General features: G+C 42.6%; 1 protein-coding gene across 1 annotated transcript in view; it reads left to right on the forward strand.

The window, feature by feature from the left end:
• The window catches only part of LOC149064438 (uncharacterized), a 74,883-nt gene extending 56,799 nt beyond the window's left edge, over positions 1 to 18,084 (forward strand). Inside the window, exons 2-4 of the mRNA XM_089254667.1 lie at positions 14,389 to 14,618; positions 14,749 to 14,854; positions 17,938 to 18,084. Of these exons, the coding sequence (XP_089110793.1) occupies positions 14,421 to 14,618; positions 14,749 to 14,854; positions 17,938 to 18,020 (387 nt within the window). The 5' untranslated portion in view covers positions 14,389 to 14,420 and the 3' untranslated portion in view covers positions 18,021 to 18,084. The remainder of the gene's footprint in view (positions 1 to 14,388; positions 14,619 to 14,748; positions 14,855 to 17,937) is intronic.
• The last annotated feature ends 1,945 nt before the right edge of the window (positions 18,085 to 20,029 follow it).

Consider the following 20,029-nt stretch of genomic DNA (forward strand, 5'->3'; position numbering starts at 1 on the left):
CTCCAACATCGGAGCAATGTTTTATCGGGTTATTTTCCTCCAAAGCCCTCCTCAGCAAGAGAAGTTATAGGAGGATCCACTTATACTCTCTCTTCAATGTCCATCCTGTTCCCCGCCGCCAGTCGATGACCAACCATCGTTGGCGGTGGTGGTAGTGATGATGGCCGAAAGTCTTTTTCGAAGACTTGGAGATTGCACGGTAGGTACCGTACTGTCTAAAAGACAAAAAAGAGGAAAACATTAGATGCTTGATCTCACCAAGAACATACAGATAAAGGTTGGTCTTATGTATTTTTTTTTTTTTTTTTTTCATGACCGGACACTATAATCGATAAAACACTAGATTTCTGTTTGAGGTGGACAACCCATACTTTGGCTAGATGCCCATTCATTGCATTGGACGATGGCCACATAACAGCCAGAGGAAGAAATCATTGGTCCTAGTAAGGTTTTTTTTTTCATCTCCCTGATTCTTCTTGTTCTCTGGCCATTTTTATTGGTCAGTCCATCGATTTGTTCTTCTATCTTGATGGATTAAAATGGGACGAGATTACTCTTCTCTTATATGGCTGCCATATCGATTCGTTATTTCTCCCAAAAAGGAGAGAATCTTTCGTATGGTGTATAAATAAAGCTGAGCAGTACCGTGTTTAGTGTCTATAGATCCCCCTCAAATTTTAGGTGCGAATACAGTTCTTGTGACTTATATGAGCGATGATGATATGAAGTGATGTGTCACGGAATTACGGGGTGCCGTGAGCATGGCCGCAACATTCTGCCGCAGGGATACCAGTCGGGCTTAATTTGAAGAGCGAAAAAAAATGGTAGGAATCGTCCCAGGCCCTTGGGCTTGAGCCCTGTCTGTCCTCACCATGAGTGGGAGGGGTATGGTTTTAAGATGTTTTCAGGGCGAAGATATAGTGTAACGCAGTGTGGGTCACCCGCGGATCCTTTACAGAATTTATGATTCATCTCCCCAGAAGAGTTTAATAAATAGCGGTCACTAGAATAGTTTGCAATAATATCGTCAGATGCACATTGCAAAGGTGCGGTCAATGATACCACCCGGTTTCAATATCTCTTCCTGTCCGGCCACTAGACCCGCTGCTATATCTCAAAAAAAAAAAGTACGCAACTACAATAGACGGCATTGGTATCATTTGTCAGCTATTGGAAAGACAAAACCGATGATAATGACAATTTCATTATGTTAGTACCTACCACGTGATTCAAGACACAAAAAACGTATTCCCTTCAGAACTTGCGGCCGTGTCTATAAGACACAGCTGCCCCAATTCTCCCCAGCATATATAATCTGGAAGAATCTTCAGATGATGTTGTTTCTTACACCTTTCACCTGCTTCTTTTTCCTCACTCACAACAACAACAACAACAAAGAAGAGCCATTTAACAAGAAAAGGTGTGAAGTCCTAGAAGACGTGCTGAACCGACTGCGTGGAGAATGAGATATATCGCTCAAGAAAATAGAAAAAAGAGATGACTTTATCCAACATCATCATCGAGCACCCCACATACAACATTAAGAAAAAATAGCAAGAAAAACCGGTGATGCCATCCGATGTCTTCTTCTCAGCCACCTTTTTCTTTTTTTCCTCGCCATTTAATCCGGATATAAATTTCCGAGCAGTGGTCTCGTGCCTATTGTGTGTAAGAAGATTAGGAGCAACATATATTTCGGTTAAAGCGGCACCCTATGATGTCCACCGTGTGAAGTTTAACGCCCCCCCCCCTACCTCCGCCATCCGAAGATAAATGAAGGTAAAGGTCATGAGCACTAAAAAAGAAAAAGAAATCATTCGCATGATATGAATGTTGCCATCATGTCACTGGTGATAGTAAGCAGTAGAAGAGAGAGAGGACCTACAGTAAAAAAAGGAGGACTGTTGTTGGGTCTCCTGCTGCGTCAGTTGTACAGATGGATGACTCTCCCTTATTCAATGGCTTCTACGGTCCATCTAGAAAAAAACAGAAAAAGAAAACGGGACAACCGTTTTTCAATGTCTTCATAGGGTGCGATGTTTTATATTGGAATGAAGACGTCGTAAACGTGAAAATTCGGCAATAAACGCCACGGGTGGTGGCGTAGGATGGAGGGAGGGGGGGGGGTATGCAAGCCTGAAGTCACAAGGTTTTCATACTTTTGCTGGACCCTTGAAGGAGATCCGTTTGCTAGTCATCTATCATGACACTGAGATAATGATAAATTTATAGTGACTTTACAGGCTAGAGAGAGAGTCCCGTTAATTACGGCTTCATTCTTACTCTACCACCACTGCCATCTAGAATGGATTATAATCCGTCATGGCTGATGATGATGACTGCTGTGTACGTGTTTTCTATGAACCGAGTCTCGTAATTATTAATGTGTTTGATTGGTCGCAGTGACGGTACTTGCACACTTGCACGAAGTGGTCATGCACCAAAAGAGTGGTGACCTAGAGCATGTGAATACCCAAAAGAATTACGAAAGACGGTTAAGTGAGACCTAGAGAGTGAGGGACGGGGTTAGCGAGTGACCAAAAGAGTCATCTATATTCTAGAGCAACCATCTTCAACCCGTTGCTCGCAAGCACCATGATGCTCCCCCAAAGCACCAACAGTGCTCAATGCTCGTGTCCGAGTTTGTGCACGCGAGCACTTTGATCAACGCTTCAATTACGCCCTGTAAAAATTGCATTCGAGGATTACAATTATGCAGATTTCAGGCATACGTATGTCAAAGTGGCCATAAGGCACACTCTTCGTTTGATGATGGGCATTGGCAGCGCTCGCGACTCGAGAAAGGTTGAAGACCCCTGATCTAGCTAGAGAGTGTACATGAGCTTCGCTATTTTTGAGCATGGGAGTGACCAAGAGAGGGAACTGAAGAGCGAGGAACCAGGTCAGTAAGCAACCAAAAAAAAGTGTGCAATTCTTTAAAGCGTGTATAAGGTTGTAGAGTACAGTTTCTCAAAACTTTGGTTTCATCTCTGCCCCCTTTTCAGAATTTTTCCTTCAGTCGACCCCCAACTCATGCCAACCCATAGGATCCTATGTTAGAGTGTGATGTTTCATTTTGGAAAAAGACGGCGTAAACGCGAGGCGATTCCGAAGATTCGGGGAGGGTGTCCTGGAACAACAAGGTTCTTATACTGTTGCTGCACCCTTAAGAGAGATCCGTTTGCTAGTCATCTATCACGGCACTGAGAAGATATGATAAATTTATAGTGACACTAAAGCTAGATAGAGAGAGAATCCCGTTAATTACGGCTTCATACTGGTTCTATCGCCACCACTGCCGATCTAAAATGGGTTATAATCCGTCATAGCCAACGATGACTGCTGCGTACGTGTTTTCTGTGTGAACCGAGTCTCGTAATTATTATCAACGTGTTTGAGAGAGAGATGTCAGGAACGGTAGCTAACTAACTATCGCAGTGACGGTCAGTGGCGGCTCCGCTATTGTTATATAATAATAACGAGAGTTATTGAATGTTGGGATTCTCTTGGGCTCCTGTTTCGATGGTTATTATATAATAATGATACTTGTAACAGTGGATCCGGGGGGTGCTATTGTGGTGGACTGTCTGTGTTATAGCAATACGATGCGATGACAGTAATTTTAGTAGGCAGTATATGGGAAGAGGACCTGTTGTTATAACGACGGGTACTTCTTGAATATCGATCGACGATCGTCACTGCAATTATTTTGGCACTGTTACTGAAGTATTTAACGGTTTGGTATTAAAACGGACCTCCCTCCCCCGCGCAATACCGTCGACGAATATTAACGCACCACAGGGCCTGACTTTGTTATGAGGCCTTAGGCCATACATAGACCCTTGTGACCAAGGTCAAAGATCGTTCGCATCGCTTCTCAGTTTTTTAAGGCTATAAGGTTAAAGTGAAAGGTCAAAGACAGGCGCGGATACAGGATGATGTGACGGGACGGGCGAATTGTGTGAGTCAGTTTGATCGTCCCGTATTTTACGAGACAGACAAATGTTACCATATTATTCGGCTCTTAAGAAGGGGTGGCAGTTCCCCCCCCCCCTGGGTCCATGCCTTCTGCTACGATCGGCAAGCATCTTCAGCTGCAAATTGAGTGGAGTCAGGCAGCTTCAGCTGCGAATAGGATGGAGGCAGGTGGATCCAGGGCGATGTGTCGGAAAATCTGGCCCCCTGGATCCATATGTCCCGGTTTTTCGGGATATTTCAATTTTTTGCCTGTAAGTGTGCTGTTTCGAAAACAAAGGCGATGTTCAATTTAAACGATATTCAAATTTTTTAAAAATATTATATTGAATATTTATTTATTTTGATGTACTTAGTGTTCCTTATGCAAGTTAGAAGTGTAGAGAGATGTATGGTGCTTGATATTCGTATACAAACTGATGGAGAAAGAATCATCTGATTCGAAAATGATTCTTCACTTGAAATAAACCATTAACAAAAATTGATCAGGTTTTTGCAATCAATCAGCAATGACACTGAATTGCCAGAGCATAAAAATACTAACCCTTTTTCAATGATACTGGTGTGTGGTTGTAAATAGATTAATCATCTGAATCGGTGTCGGCGATGGCAACTCGTGGGAAAAATTGGCTAAAATTGGTAAATGTGGGGGGGGGGGAATTTTGAGAGTTTTTATCAAATGAAAAGAGTTATTTATTTTATTTTAATTTTGTGCTTTTCTAAAGCTACACTACTTGGCTAGGTATTTCAATAGATGGCAGCACATTAATTCTAAATTTGTAGGCGAAAAACTCGTTCAAAAGGGGAAATTTTTGAGGGAAATTTTGGCTCGATGAGATTAGTTAGTAAAACTAGAAATTTCTCTTCATACTATAAGTAATGGTTCAAAATAGTTGACAGCATCAATGCTTCTCATTATCATATTATTTTGCTAAACTAATGTTATTTGAGATAGGAATGAAAATTTTTAGGACATATTTTTCGTTTTATAGAGCATATTTACAGCTTTTTAAGAGCATAAATGCATATTTTATAGAGCATTTTTTAGAAGTTTTTAGAGCATAAAAATCCTAGCCCTATTAATTATAATGGTTCAGGCTCATGAAAGCAGAAGAAACATCATATTAATGATATTTCACTGTATCCGAATATTTAATAAGTGGGTACAACTTTTCCAAATAATCAATTATTTTGGAAATTATTCAGAAATTGATTTCTCGAATTTGAAAAAAGAAAGAAAGATCGAATTTGAATAAATAAAACCAAAATTTATACGTGTATAGAACTAGATAGTAATATTTAAAGTCAAAGATAGATGACGCTAAAAAACGAAACTAATTTATTCAGGCGCACACAAAATCGAAACTTAAACTGTTTAATTATAACAAAATTTTATTTAAAAAATAACTTGAAACACAAATGTCTTCAAAAAAAGAGATAGTCATATTCTTATAATAACCATTATTATTTAAAAAAAATAATGTTTTAAGTTGACAGAGATAACGCCAGTGAAAACCCTTTGCTTCGGCAGCTGAATCAACACATTTTCGTGAAAGCTTTTTCAATTTCTCAACCAAATTGCACATAATTTTTACATATGTATTATTATTCTCAGGTTTCTCCAAATTCCAGAGATGTTAAATCACACAGTCACGTCAAGATGGTTGCTTAAAAACAAACATTTGAGTAATTTGGAGTAATTCCTTCCTATACCGCTATCGAATGCAAATTGCATTGACTAGTTGAGGATGTGTCTTGACAATAGCGCAAGGTGGGCCCTCGGCACGCGTGGGCAAGTTTTTCAGGGGAATAGTAAATACAGTCAAACCTCGTTAATGAGTCACTCTGGGGAGAGAAAAAATATGACTTGATAAGCGGAGTGACTCGTTAAACGGAGTAAGCCATAGCTGTGCCAATTCCTGCACGAAGATAATTGGGACTTCCAAAAAGTGATCCGGTAAGCGGAGTGACGTGTTAACCAGGTGACGCACTAACGAGGTTTGACTGTAAATACACACAAAAATACAGAAAATGAAGATATCATAAAGAGTATTTCACACTTTCGTAATCATCATTTGACACCCCCCCCCCCCCCCCCCGTCAAATGTCAGCAAATCCGAAACTCCTTCCTCTCTCTCAATGCTGATGTAATACTTGAATGGCCCTTAACTCATAATAAACCGGCCTGCGACAAGGTTTCCAAACCAACGAAGTGGCCCGCACTCTCCAAAAGGTTGAGCACCCTTGTACTAAACTATTCTGGAGGGCCGCAAACGCACCATGAATAGGGTATGCCATGAGTGACAAAAGTTTGAAAATCAATGCATCCATACACATGCTGAACCCAGTTTTTGCCTTCTTTTTTTTTGAATATGAATCCATCTTCAAGTAAAGGTGGATATACATAAATGTAATCGATGGTGGGTGCTTGATGTGTTTCTCTGGATCTGGTTTTCAGGCAACGGGTTCACAGAAGAATTCCATCCATCGATTACATTTATGTACATTCTCGTTTCCTTGAAGATGGATTCACATTTGAAAAAGAAGAAGCCAGCAGAGAGAGAGAAACCATTATGACAAAATCCATAATTCCATGCCACCCCCCGACCCGATCAGCATTATTATATCGAAAATTGGGGGGAGGGGGAGGGTGGAGGGGAGACTGAACATATGCAAAAGAAAAACGTTACATATGAACGATATCAACTAAATCCACCGACAAATGTGACGTTACTTACTTTCACCTCGCGTAACTAACGACCTCTAGCGGTTCATCGAAGCATGATGCCAACTCCAGGAAAAGTAAAGACATCCGATAAGTAAATCAATATCCCCCCCCCCTTTTCGTCATCCCCCCACCTTGATGTGGCTATTATGAGACACTTGACAAATTGCTCGTTGCCAACAGCATCAGATGGAAAATTCTAGATTTCTGGGTAATTATGTATCGGATGGGGGGGGGGGGGTGGGGTGAACGGGGTTGTGTGTGTGTGTGGGATTCAGATTGAACAAAAAAAAAAGAAAAAAAAGATGTCCAATTTCAGCGATGATTAGGTTGTGGGCTTTAATAACTGCTATTAACTAGGCAAAGACACGTAACAAGGTCCAACAAGATTGTCAATACTGTCTCGGGCTTTAAAAGATCATTTACAATCAAGATGTCGGGGGGAATTGCGGCCATTACGTTTAAATGCTCGGATAGATATGATGCCAGAGAGAGACAGCGTGTGTATGTGAATTGATTTACTTCTCGCACTGAATTAATTATCGCGTCCTTTTTTTTTTTATAAGATAAAAATGTCCATATTTTGATAAATTTTTATCGTATTTCGGTAAACATTTTTGTAGGAGATATAATATACAGGGGTCGGACAAAATGGCGGAAACGCTGTCGGTAATCGTAGAATCGTGGGCAACTTTGTGGGAATTCCGGCCCACCTAGATCAACCACGAACTGACCCCCGCTCTTAGAGTTGGTTCCGCTGAAGGAGAAGGTCACTTGACACCTAACAACACACATGCTCAATCCATGGTCCACTGGCCGAATATGGTCATCATCATCATCACACATGAGCGATCTGATGCGGGACGTGACCTCAAACCTCGGAAAAAAAAGGGACGTGAGAAATGACGTTTAAATGTTTACTCTACCACAGAGGTGGCTTGAGTTCACCTGACGCCCGAGTGCAATGCCTCATACGCCATCCCTATAGGCGACCCTGATGGGGGACTGACATGGATTTAGCCGAGGGGACTCAGGGATAAAGGTGATTTATTCTTAGTACAGTAAAACGCCCTTTCAACGGACACCCCCTCAGATGCGGTTAACCCCTGTTTTACGGCTGAATAATAATTCGGTGAAATAGTAAAGGTATGCATTTCAACCCCCCTTGATTAATGGTCGCCCCCTTCTTTTACGGATGAATTTTTTTAACCCGTCGGTGTCCGTAAAAGAGAAGTTTCATTGTATAAAGCTGCACGCAATTAATAACGAAGCTGAACCTCTCGTGACCGTACGTCCCGCTTTTAAAGAAACTGTCCCACCTCTTGGTTAAATTATTTTACGGTTCTTAAAATTATGCCGATAACTCAATTCACATTAAAGCTGCTGATGATGACCCATCATTAGTTACATTTGTCCTGCAAACAGGGGAAATATGACGAGGCGTTTTTTGGCGTTTCTGGTGCTCCAGGGACGGCAAGTGAGAATCTGAATTTTTAATGCGAATTCATTTTGACCGTTTCAGAGAAATTACTGGGTGCGGGCTTCGAAATACACACCAACTGTCCCCCCCCCCCTTCCTGTGATGGAGTACCTTTTTGTTTCTTGTCGTCCCAGGCCCTGTCTGTTCCCTCAAGCTTCTCTCAACATCTCCGGTCAATTTCGGACATTGACCGGGTAGTTCGCGAAGTGGCCAAAGTCCGATATCAAAAGACATGATCATCGTCAAGTTGGCGTATTTTTTCGTGATAGTGATGTCCACGTTAGTTATGGTAACCTGTTAAACCACAGTCACGATGCGGTAATAATTTCTTTCCTCCAAAATTTGGCAGAAAAACTATGTCTATATAATTATTTTATAGTTCCCCTCCCCCTCAAATTTCACTTTTTTTTTCTCGTCACGTAGAGCTAATCCAATGCGGCTGCTATTCATAAACATGTATCACGCATGAGTTGGCGATTAAAAAAAAATAGATTTTTTTCTGCTACCGAGCAGTCTTTCATCAGCATATCGAGCTTTGGCCAAGGATCTCCGGCCACCTCGCGAAATGGCCTTCCAAAGTCCGATTTGTTTCTGCAATTCGTACTTTGGCCAAATCGCGAAGTGGCCGGCCCCGCAGCGAATTGGCAGCACTTCGGGATTTAGCAGTAACATAGGCTACATATAAATAAATAAATAAAAATAAATCTGTAAATGTGCCATGGGCCACTTAAAAGATCTGGGAACATGCGGTACACTTAAGTGATGGGGAACAGCTTTATGTGATGGGCTAGTTAAGATGTGGAACTTCACCGCCAAGTGACCTTGAAATATGCCACTTGGCTCATTTTTACAAAATTAGGTTTTAAGTCGTGGGTCATATTCAGCCCACGAGGTGAATATGGGTTGAGCATGTATGCTATATAGAAATCACCCCGGCCCATCAATGCTGCCTACGATGTTATAGCCGAGGTGTCGTTACAACCGAGGTTGCTATAACCAAACTGTGTGTAAATTATGTAATTATAAACTGTATTTGGTTCCAATCCCCTAAAATTCTCCCAAGAAAACTGGCGAAAACGAGTATTTCTTGGAACTCTCATGATTCTACACCGTAAATTGTTCTCGATGTACTTACTCTCGAAAAGATCTCTCAGCTCTTATACACAGTTTCCATATTTTCGGGGGGGGGGGAAATAAATCCTCTTTATCTCTCTCTCTTGAAGAAGAAGAGCCATTTAATATCGAACGGCCATTTTTCAAAGTTCCCGAGGGAAAAACTCCCTTCAAGGAACGATTTACGTGAAAAGTGGCTTATAATGACACTATATACGGATATAACAGTTGTTGTTTTGTTCGGATATTGTATATTCCTTCAACCCAAAAATCTCTCTCTCGAAGCTACTTATTCAGCCAAACCATTTTTGTTACGGCCCATGCTTTCCAGTATAATAATAAAAATAAAAGGGGGGAAAAAAAATTTCACACATTTCACGTATTTTTCCCTAAAAAAGAAACAGATTTTCTCACCCGATACAAATACTTTAAAATACGATATTTTCCCAGAGCGAGAGAGAGAACTATTACTGCGTCGATTGAGAAAATTTCGAAATACGTACATATTTATTTGTTATGTATGTATAAGGGAGGGCCTAGTGTTTGCAATCCGGGCCTGCCGATGAAATCGAAGAGGAAAGAGGAATTGGGGGCGGCACGGGGGGCGATTCTCTTTTCTTTTTTTTTTATACGGGAGAGAATTCTCGAAACATGTATGATGTTAAACTACTTGGAAATTGTTATGGCTATTTCTTGGAATAATCCGCAGCGAAAACATCCAGAGATTGTTCTATTCCCCCACTTACGGATCAGTAATGTCAATAAAGACATGAAAAAAAATTTGCTTGAAAAATCCCGGTTTTTATTTATTGTTGTTGTTGTTGTTTTGGTTATTATTGTTGTTATCATCTTGGGATTTTATTCATTTCTCTCTCTTTCTCCCTCTAAGGCCGGTGTTACACTATAAAAGTTTCATAAAAGTTCATTGATAAAACTTGCAAAATTCAACCAGTAAGGGCATCGGTTGCATTTGCTCGAATGTAACCTATGAGCTTTATTGGTGGGTTTTTGTGAGTTTTATAAAAGGGATTTTATCGACCTTGTATAGTGTAATACCGGCCTTTGCCAATGTCGTTATCAAGTGATTGGTATATGATAGTGTGGTGATCCAGGTACAGTGCCCTGCTTATAAAAATCACTTTTATCCAAACAATTTTATTTATGACTAGCTATAGCCATAGCTAGTTCTATATGAACTAGCTGCTCGGGTTTTGTTCAATTACTGGGAGGATTGAAAAAGTGACAAAAACCATTATAAAGGAATAAATTATTATACATAATACTGGCGGCATTAAAGAAGTGACAAACAAGTAAAGGCATATGCACGTCTGAAACGCATTGCTAGGGAACCACTGTAACCAAAGTAAACATTCCGAAAGTGGTTGTTGAGACCCAGAAACCATTGTTGCCCGACAGTTTTTTGGCTCATTCCGGGCATTTGATCTGCTCTGAGAAACTTTTAAAGTAGCCTATCATTTACAGTCCGGGCTCTGTTTGGTATATATGCAAAATTTGGCGACGATAGATCTAAAATTGTAGATTTTTTATTGAACATTGAAGGACCGGACACACCCCGCTTCTCATCTCAAGGAGATATCGAAGCTTTCCCGAAATAGCGTTGTATAGAGAACATACACAAACAGACGGACAGAAAATAAATTTTCCCTACGTCGCATTTCCAGATCAGTTGAGTGGCCCCACGACACGTTTTCGAAAAAATTAAGTAACCCACACTCTCCTAAATGTTGAGCACCCTTGACATAGGCGCTCCACTCCTAATGATGGGCATGTACTGGTGCCTTTGACTCAAAAAACATTGGAGTCCACTCCGTACCCCCCCCCCCCATTTTTAAAATGCCATCATACGAACGGAATGGGGATGGAGTGAATGGAATTCATCACCTGAGGATGAAACGGGCACTATCCCAGCAAAAGGATGAATCGGGACATCACCCATCCCTGAGAATCTAGGGGATTTTTAGACGCATTGGAAAATTTCGATTGAAACACTTTTTTTGAATATATTTTATATAATATTTTATCTCCATTATCTCTTCTCACAGGAACCTTCCAGCCGATTCTTGTTCAGTGATCTCGGTGACACGAACTGCCTGCCTGGTATTCATTATACAGAAGATTCACAACAAAAGCGTCACAATGTTACTGAGAATAGTTCTTGTTTAGCGAATTCACTGATTTCCTGAATGTACAAATAAAACAGCGTTACCTAATTTCAAAAATGCTTGGGGGGGGGGGGTTAACATTAATCTTTTTTGGGGGTTGGGTTGGGAAATTGCCTTGATGGTAATAGGCTGGGAGTTGTGGGTGGCCAGAAGGAAAATCGGGGGAATTTCTTAATAAGCCAAATTACATACTTCAACCCATACATGCTAAACTCGTCGCCCCCGGAGTATTCTGGTGTGGCCCGCGACCTCATAGTTTTGTAAAAACAGATTTAACCGGCACATTTCCATCTCACTTAGCGACCCGCGGTGCAGTTCTACACCATTTCAGTGACATATTCCCAGATAACTTGAGCAACACGCAGCAGATTCCCAGATTACTGAAGTGATCTGCGACGCATTCTCGGTGCACTTAAGCGACCCGTCGTTTATTCACAAATCACCGGCATATTTACAGATATCTTAAATGACCCGTGGCACATTTACAGATCATTAATCATCTGCAGAACTTAAATAACTTGCAACACTGTTCTAGATCACTTAATTAAGTGATCCGTGGGGCACGTTTTCGAATCGATGAAGTGGTCCGCAGCCTCCTAAAGGTTGAACATCCTTGCAAGAAATGTTCGGACCGCAACACACACACACACTCTTTCAATAATTAAAGTAATTGGAAAGCCTCACCACAGCGTGCAACAGGCCTACAACGGTACAAATATTCGATCATTCCCTTAACTCACAATTCGAAATACGGGTGGCAGTCCTGGAAAAAAAAATCAGACCAAACACTAGCATTAGATACGCAATATTTGGCTGTAAGGGGCCGTTCAAGTATTACGTCATCATCGATGGGGGGAGGGGGGTTTCCGATTTGCTGACTTTTGATGACAAGGGGGGGGGGGTTTGGATAATGCTTAGGTCATCAACCACCCTTTATGAAAATATGAGTTAGAATTCAGAGGGGCAGAGCTGATGACGAAATTTTGCAGACAAGGGGGGGGGGTCAAAAATGGCTAAAAATTTGCTTACGTAATACTTGAACGGCCCCTAATTCTCAACTTAACTTGCTTTTGAGAATGTTTTCGGCTGTAAATGGCAACTTTATTTTTCTATTTTTTATGGCGTTATATGTTATTTTTATTAAGGAAATATGGTCAGCCTAGGTATTTATCGTGTATATTGATATACTTTTCTATCGAACAACTTTCACGGGCCGGATGGAGATAGGTGCTGATGGAAACCCCTTGGCGGGCCGCATCTGGCCCCTTGGCTAGAGGTTGTGCACTCTACTGAGGATATTTCATCAATTCTGAAATTACTTTTTCCAATGAAATTTTATTCTGAAATCTGATTTCTTTTGGGCTATGAATCTATTTCTTTTTTCTAAAAATCGATTCTGAAATCAGTTCTTGCATCGATTCTGAAGTTATATTTATTACATTTCGCGCAGACGACACAGCTCAAGTAAAAAAAAAAAGAAAGCTGAAGGAGATTCTCAGACGACTTGGAAATATAAAAAAAAAACAAGGATCTGCGCAGCCGCACGAAAAATAAACCTTGGTCGAGGCCGTTTCGATCTTGCACGTCTAGTTTTAATTATTTTGCCGTTTGTGTCAAGTGGAGGAAGACGCTATGGAGGAAGAAGGTAATTAATTAATTTAGTCATAATAAATCTCTTAATTCATCTTTATGATTAAGATATTGGCGCTTGTTATCGTGTATCAGGTATTACCCGTGGTTAAAATTAAATTAAACGGGACAGTATATTTAGCATCGAGGAACGAATTTCGTTTTATGTGCTCCGTTCATGGATGCATGGGGGGGGGGGGGTTGACATCAGTGCCTGTTTCCCGCACTGACGAACGAGGTACGTGCCCGGGCCCCAGAAATTTTCAGGCCGCCAAAATTAGCTCCCTTTTGTACACATTTTAGGCACATTTAATTTCACCGCCCAGACTCAATCGACAGTTCTCAATTTTAGCCATTGCCCCGATGAGGGGCTGGGTGGTGTCTGGTATTACACATCAATGAAACATATTTTTAAACAAAAAGTTACGAATAGCAAAAATTCGCAAGTCTATGGCTTTGTAGCTCTAGTGAGCCCTTTGTTGTTTACCGTGGCCAAGCCAGGTCCTTGACCACGTGTACTCTTGTTCGTGTCTGTGGCCAGCACAGGTGTTGGGCCACATCTCCCCTCTCCGCTTGGTGGTTCTAGTGAGACCTCTGCTGTGGCCAGGCCAGGTCCTGGACCACGTCGTATTCTAGGTTTCATTTTAGGCACAACCCACATGCCCCCTTTCGCCTGCGAACACCTCTCAAAAAAGACTGCATATGGGGGGGGGGGGCTAAAAAATCGTTATTTGCTCAAGGCCTGATCATATGAGGTAATGGCCCTGCCCCTATAGTGAATTTTGAATGTAAAAAAAAAAATACTAAGAGTTTTTGTCCTGGACTAGAGTCCAGCGAGAGCTTGTGGTGGGGGGGCATCGATGGACTTCAGTTTGAAATAAAAGAGTCAGAGTGAGTGACCTAGAGCAGAGGGCAAGCGAATCAGGTCAGTGCGAAACCAAAAGAGATCTAGAGTGTGTACAAGTACGTGAATGATCGGAAGAGTGACCCGTATATAGCGTGAGGCCATATCAGTGAGTGACCAAAAAAGTGTGCAAGCATGTGCGTGACCAAAAGAGTATAGAGCGTAGAACGCTTGCGTTTTCCAAGAAGAAATGCAGAGTCTTACAACCATAAGAAGATCTAGCCTCGCGTAGCATTGGAAGTTGGAAATATAAATTGTGTAAACGTTTGTTTAGGGCCCCCCCCCCCCCAGGCCAATATTAATTCCAAATTATTTATTGGTATTTATTTTAGTTATGGATCCATGTTCTTACCTGTATTTTACTTATTATTTCCCCCAGCGATAAATTGCGCGAGCATCCCGCTCAACTCGATGATTGGTTTGCCCGTCGAGCCAAAATCAGACCGGCTGCTGTCCATCGCCGTGGACTTCACTAGGACCGTGAGGGTCTCGGCCTCCCGCGGAAATGCTGGAATATTGATTGTCGTCGTCGATCACGGACGTGCTCCTCAGCTCGACTCGTACACGTACCGGGCAGAGGTCGTTAACACTGACGAAGAAGTGCACGGAGTGAGTGGTGTTTTTTTTCTCGAATTTTTATTCATTTTTTGAAAACTCTTGCCATACCGAGCTACAACATTGTGATAATTGTCTCTTTAAATTTTATGAAAGCCAATTTATATAATTTTTATGGTTACAGGAGTATTATGCGCCGTTTTTCGACTGGGAATTCCTGGAAGGACTCAACTATGTCCGGTTGGTCAACGTCGAGAACGACAACGCTCACGTCGTGTTTACTTGCCACGGTAAGTGAAACTTCGGAAAAAATAGCGCGTCTGGTTTGCGGGGAAGCCATGCAAGTTTACGGAAGCATGGAAGACGGACACACACACACTCCACTTCACATCTCTAAAGAGATATCGAAGCAAAGTAGACGTATAACAGCACCAGCAAGAACACGAAACAAGTACAACTCCGACAACATAAATACGATAGTGCCACGCATATATACGCACGTAACATGTTCCGGTATGTACCGATTCGTTAGAAATTTCGCAGGGGAATGCGGGGGCCGCAATTAAAAGGGCGGGGGGGCAGGCAGGCTGGTCTGGCCAACACCTTCTATAGCAGAAAGCCTCCTTTCGAAGCCCTCGTGACGTCACTGAAGTCGTCCAATTCACCTACAGTCATTGGATATACTGCTAAAAACGGTAAAGATTTCGCATACGTCGGCCTGCCATATCCAATTGAGTTTTTCATCCAATGGCTACAGGTGAAATGGACGATATCAGTGACGTCAGAGCTTCGCGCGGAGGCTTTCTGCTATAGAAGGTGCTGGTGTGGCAATCGCGGATGCTGGACTAGACGAGGCACCGATTATACACAGTAATGCCTACGACCTCCTATATAACCTTATATAGGTTATACCTCAAATTTTCCTCCTCAGGTACAGCCCCCCTTTTGCCCTTGTGTCTAAGTCACTCTTTGGGTCACTCACATGCTTGTATATGTTCTTGGTCATTCATTTGATCACGATTTATACACCAGCTGGTCCCTTGCTCTCAAAGTCATTCTCATTTCTGAAAATTCTTCAGGACTCACTTTTCATCACTCACATGCCTCTGCAAAATTTCCAAGTCCTGCTTGTGGTCACTCGCTGACCTGGTTCTTTACGTGCTTGCAAACTCTCCAAGTCAGGGGTTAAAATTGTTCAGCCGTGACACAAAATCAGCTTCGCGACCCATGGGACTGATTGTTTTTAGAAATTAGTGAATCCAGTAACCCAATAAGTGCATTTATAACAGGTCCACAAATTGAGTTTTACGACTCATCTAAAAGAAGCCCCTGCGTGTCAAGTTTGGGCCCTGACCAAGAATCTCTGGTTGTGACTGGATTTATACAATCAGGACCTCAAGGAACAGTTGAAGGGTGAATTCAGCGCTCCCTCTAGTCCAGCGCTCGAGGGCATCAGGCCCCACCTGCCCCCCTCCCCAGTTGTGGCCCTGTGTACGACCCAAATCGGAAGCCCTGCGAATCAATTTCGGATCGTGACCAAGGGCGTAGCGGGGAGGGGGGACTTGGGGGTCTGGTCCCCTTCCGAAATGTGAGAAAATGACCGAAAAAAGGGAAAAAGATGGCCAAATCCATTGTTCTGTCACTTTGGTTCCCCCCCCAAAATGAAAGTGGTCCCCCCCCGAACGAAATTTCTGGCTACGCCCCTGATCGTGACACATATCTCAAGAATCCCTGGCTGCAAGCGAACTTGACAACCCATCTTGGAAGCCCCCACGACACAAGTTTGGGTCGTGACCTATTGGTTAAGAGCCCCTGCACTAAGTCACTTGGTCACTCACTGTCCAGTCCCTTTCTGAGTCATTGCTTTGATCTCTCAAATGCTTGCAAACTCTCTAGGTCTCTCGTTTGGTCAATCACTGACCTATCTCTTTCGCAGAGGCGAATTTATACCACTTGTGGGCTAGACAAATTTCGTCACTTTTCTCCCATTCTAGTAATCTTTTGATGACTCATTCCTTCAATTCGCTGCCCTGTACTATTTGAGCCTTCCTGTAAATACGCTTCAGAGTATGTACACAAATGACTAAATATAACGTACATACGTACTTCTACGGAACGAATGCATCCTGTGCATATCTAAGAATAGTCACTCCTTCCAAGGATTTCTAGAGATACGAAAGCCTCCTGCGTATATCATACGTGAGTTTCTTGTGAATTTCAAGAGTTATGCACCGTTTCCAGGCATTAGCAGGGAAAATGCACTAGCCCCATCGTGCGGGGTACTTGAAACATAAAAGGTTGGGAACCACTGGCGCAGATAGACGGCTTATAAAATATTACGGGAAGGTGCATAAATCCGTGGCAGGCAGTCTTAACGCATGTCGTTGTGAGGTCGTGTGGGCATGGGGGGGGGGGGGCGCGCCTACAAGTGTGGGGCTGACAGGGCCTTAACCCTAGGGCCCAGGACAATAATATTTTTTTTTTCCATGCTATAAATTCATTGTAGAAGAGCCCGTGAAAAGTCTGGTTTTGGAGCGTGAAGAAGGTCGCCTAAAAAGGTTGGCCCATGTTGGCATCGCCTTGAACTCTCATCATCAGATTCGAGCCACGTTGGTGGCATAACTTCGATGCGTGAATACGAACCAGTCTACCATTCGAAAACGTCTTTCGCAAAGAGCATGCAGACGTTTAACATGATATACTTACATAATATGGAAATTCAAGCATTTACCATCTTCACTTCAAAATATATAGCATAGATGGCAGTTTATATGTTTCACTGAAATATTAATTTTTCTTCTAATTTTTGGTCGGCTTGGGGGCACAGTCCCATTGAGCAACGTCCCCCTCCGCTCCCGGGTACGCCTCTGAAGATGGTAAATGTTTGAATTTTTCATGATTTGTAAGTACTGTATCATGGTGTGCCTGTTCCGATGTGAATACGCATATCCAGGAAAGGTCAGCGAGCAGAAATTCAAAAAAAAAATGACCCCCCCCGGGGGGGGGGGAAACAAGGCAGAAATTCTAGAAAGGTCATGTATTGAAATGACTTCCACATAAATCTGAGAATCAGGGACAACCTGGAGTAAGGGGGATTAGCAAGCACGATCTAGAAATAAGCAACCAAGGAATGGAAACTGCATCAGGGGACAAGATAGTGCCATCTATATTTGACGCATAACACCACAGACGTGCTCATAAACGCAGACCGGGTTCTCTTTCGGTAAATTCGAGGATATGCGGATCTTGTTAAACGATTGGTCATTTTGGTGTCTGTTGTTTTATTTCCCGTGCTTTTTTTTGTTTTGTTCGTGTTTTTATGCGAAAGACGTTGAGGGTTTTCTTATGACGTCATTTACTTCTCTTCCTGCAGAAATAGAAGAAGATGAAGAAGAAGAGTTTGACGAGGAGGAGGAGGAGGAAGAAGAAGAAGCTGATGTTGCTCCGGCAGCTTGACGTTGAACCAAAGAATCCGCGAGAGGATAACACTTCCCCCCATTGTTTAACGATGGCTTTTCTTTATGAATAATTCCTGCTATACTCAGATTATTAAAAATGTCTTGAATAAATATTCTTAAGGTTAATCGTTGTTGATCAATGTAATTAATAGTATTTGCTTACACTATGTACCATATGCATGCCTTAACCCAGGGGTTCTTATCTTTTTTCAACCGCGACCTTAAATCAACTTTGTCTTCCATGGGGCTGTTTGTTTTTCTAAATTAGTGAAACCAGTGGCGCAATAAGTGCATTTATAGCAGAAGTGTAAATGGATTTGTACGACTCATCTAGGAATCAGATTCGGGTAGCTCAAGAATCCCTAGCTGTAAGTGGGTTTGTATGACCCCCCCCCCCTTCTTAGTTTGGGGGGGCTCCATAGCTAAAGAATATCTGGCTGTAAGTGGATTCGGACGACCCATCTCGGAAGTTCTAGGACGCATAAGTGCAGTGACGTCGCTTTTGGCAACATTCGGATGAAATGTACAGTGTAAATCCTCTCCGGCTCTAAGCTGCCTATGAGCACTGAATCAGGGGTGAAGGAGAAAAATAGTTACAAAAATTGCAAAAAAAAAAAAAAAATTAATACTTAAACAAAATTAAATACTTTTAATAAACAACGCGTTGTTCACTGGGTGAAAACAAAATCAGTCTAAAGCTGCGGGCGAAACGTCCGCATCTGCGAATGAAGCCGAAGTTGATATCTTCAGCAGTGAATGAAGAAGAGGAAGATATCTTTAGCTGCGGATGAAGCCGTGGCAGACACCCTCAGCTTCGAATGGAGCGAAGGCAGACATTTTCAGCACCAAATAAAGCAGAGGCAGACATCATAACTACGAATGGAGTGGAGACAGGCAGACATCATAACTACGAATGGAGTGGAGACAGGCAGACATCATAACTACGAATGGAGTGGAGACAGGCAGATCAAAGGCAATGTGTCGGAGAAGTGGCTGATTGTGTAGATGCATCGGATCATCCCATATTTTACGGGACAGACAAATGTACCCTATATTCTGCGACTCTTGGGATTGATGATCACCCCCGAGTCCGCGCTTGCTTACACTTCCTCACTCAAAGCTGCCAGTTGCCGGCGACTAGCAGCTTTTGCAGACAAGAAAAAAATTCAAGCGTGTACACTAGGATCGCCTACGTACTTGCACCAAACCACGCCTCTCTAGCTTCATTGGTTCACGCACGAAAAATTAAGGTCGGATACTTTTTGAACCAACCTTGTAAGTTCTTAATCCAACCGAGTGTCTCGAACTGAGCCTTCTAGGAAGTGCACCCACAAGCCTAATCACGGCAACATGTATAATATTTGTAGCCGAATCGGAGGAGAAGCTAACTACATCGGCTATCAGGTTGTGCGACCAGTGGGGCTGTGCGGGGTGGCGATTCACGGAAAATTCGCCCTTAAGAAGATTCATCGACAAAAGTTCGTCACCTGTGAGTGAGAGATCGAGTGACCGAATGAGCTAGCGAATGATAAGTGAATATTCGTGAGTGACCGTATGAATGACTGAGTGAATGAACGACCGCATGAGTGATCCGAAACCGACCATGACCCCCCCCCCCCCCCCGCTCTGTCCCTATAGGGTATATAAGCTGGTCACCCAGAGGGCTTGAGCCAAATCCCCCTGGGCTCGGTCGGGATCGTATGAGAGACCAAGTGAGTGGTCATATGAATAACCGAGTGAGTGGGTGAGTTACTGAGTGAGTGACCGGGGGTGAGTGATAGCATGAGTGATAGTTAACGAGTCAGGGAACGGTGAGTGACTGGTTCATTCACTCACTCGCTCATTTGCTCACTCACTAACGTCCTCACTCGCTCATTTGTCCACCTGTTCACTCACTAACACCCTGATTCACTTGATAAATCACTCACTCGCTCACTGACAAAACCATAAATCCGCCTCTGGAGTAAGCCGCAAACAAAAAGCCCGGTAGGGAAGCCCTTACGTGGC

This window comes from Pholcus phalangioides, unplaced genomic scaffold (genome assembly GCF_987345545.1).
Source record: "Pholcus phalangioides strain wild (caught in Gottingen) unplaced genomic scaffold, Ppha-v1.0 ptg000042l_1, whole genome shotgun sequence".
NCBI classification, from domain to species: domain Eukaryota; kingdom Metazoa; phylum Arthropoda; class Arachnida; order Araneae; family Pholcidae; genus Pholcus; species Pholcus phalangioides.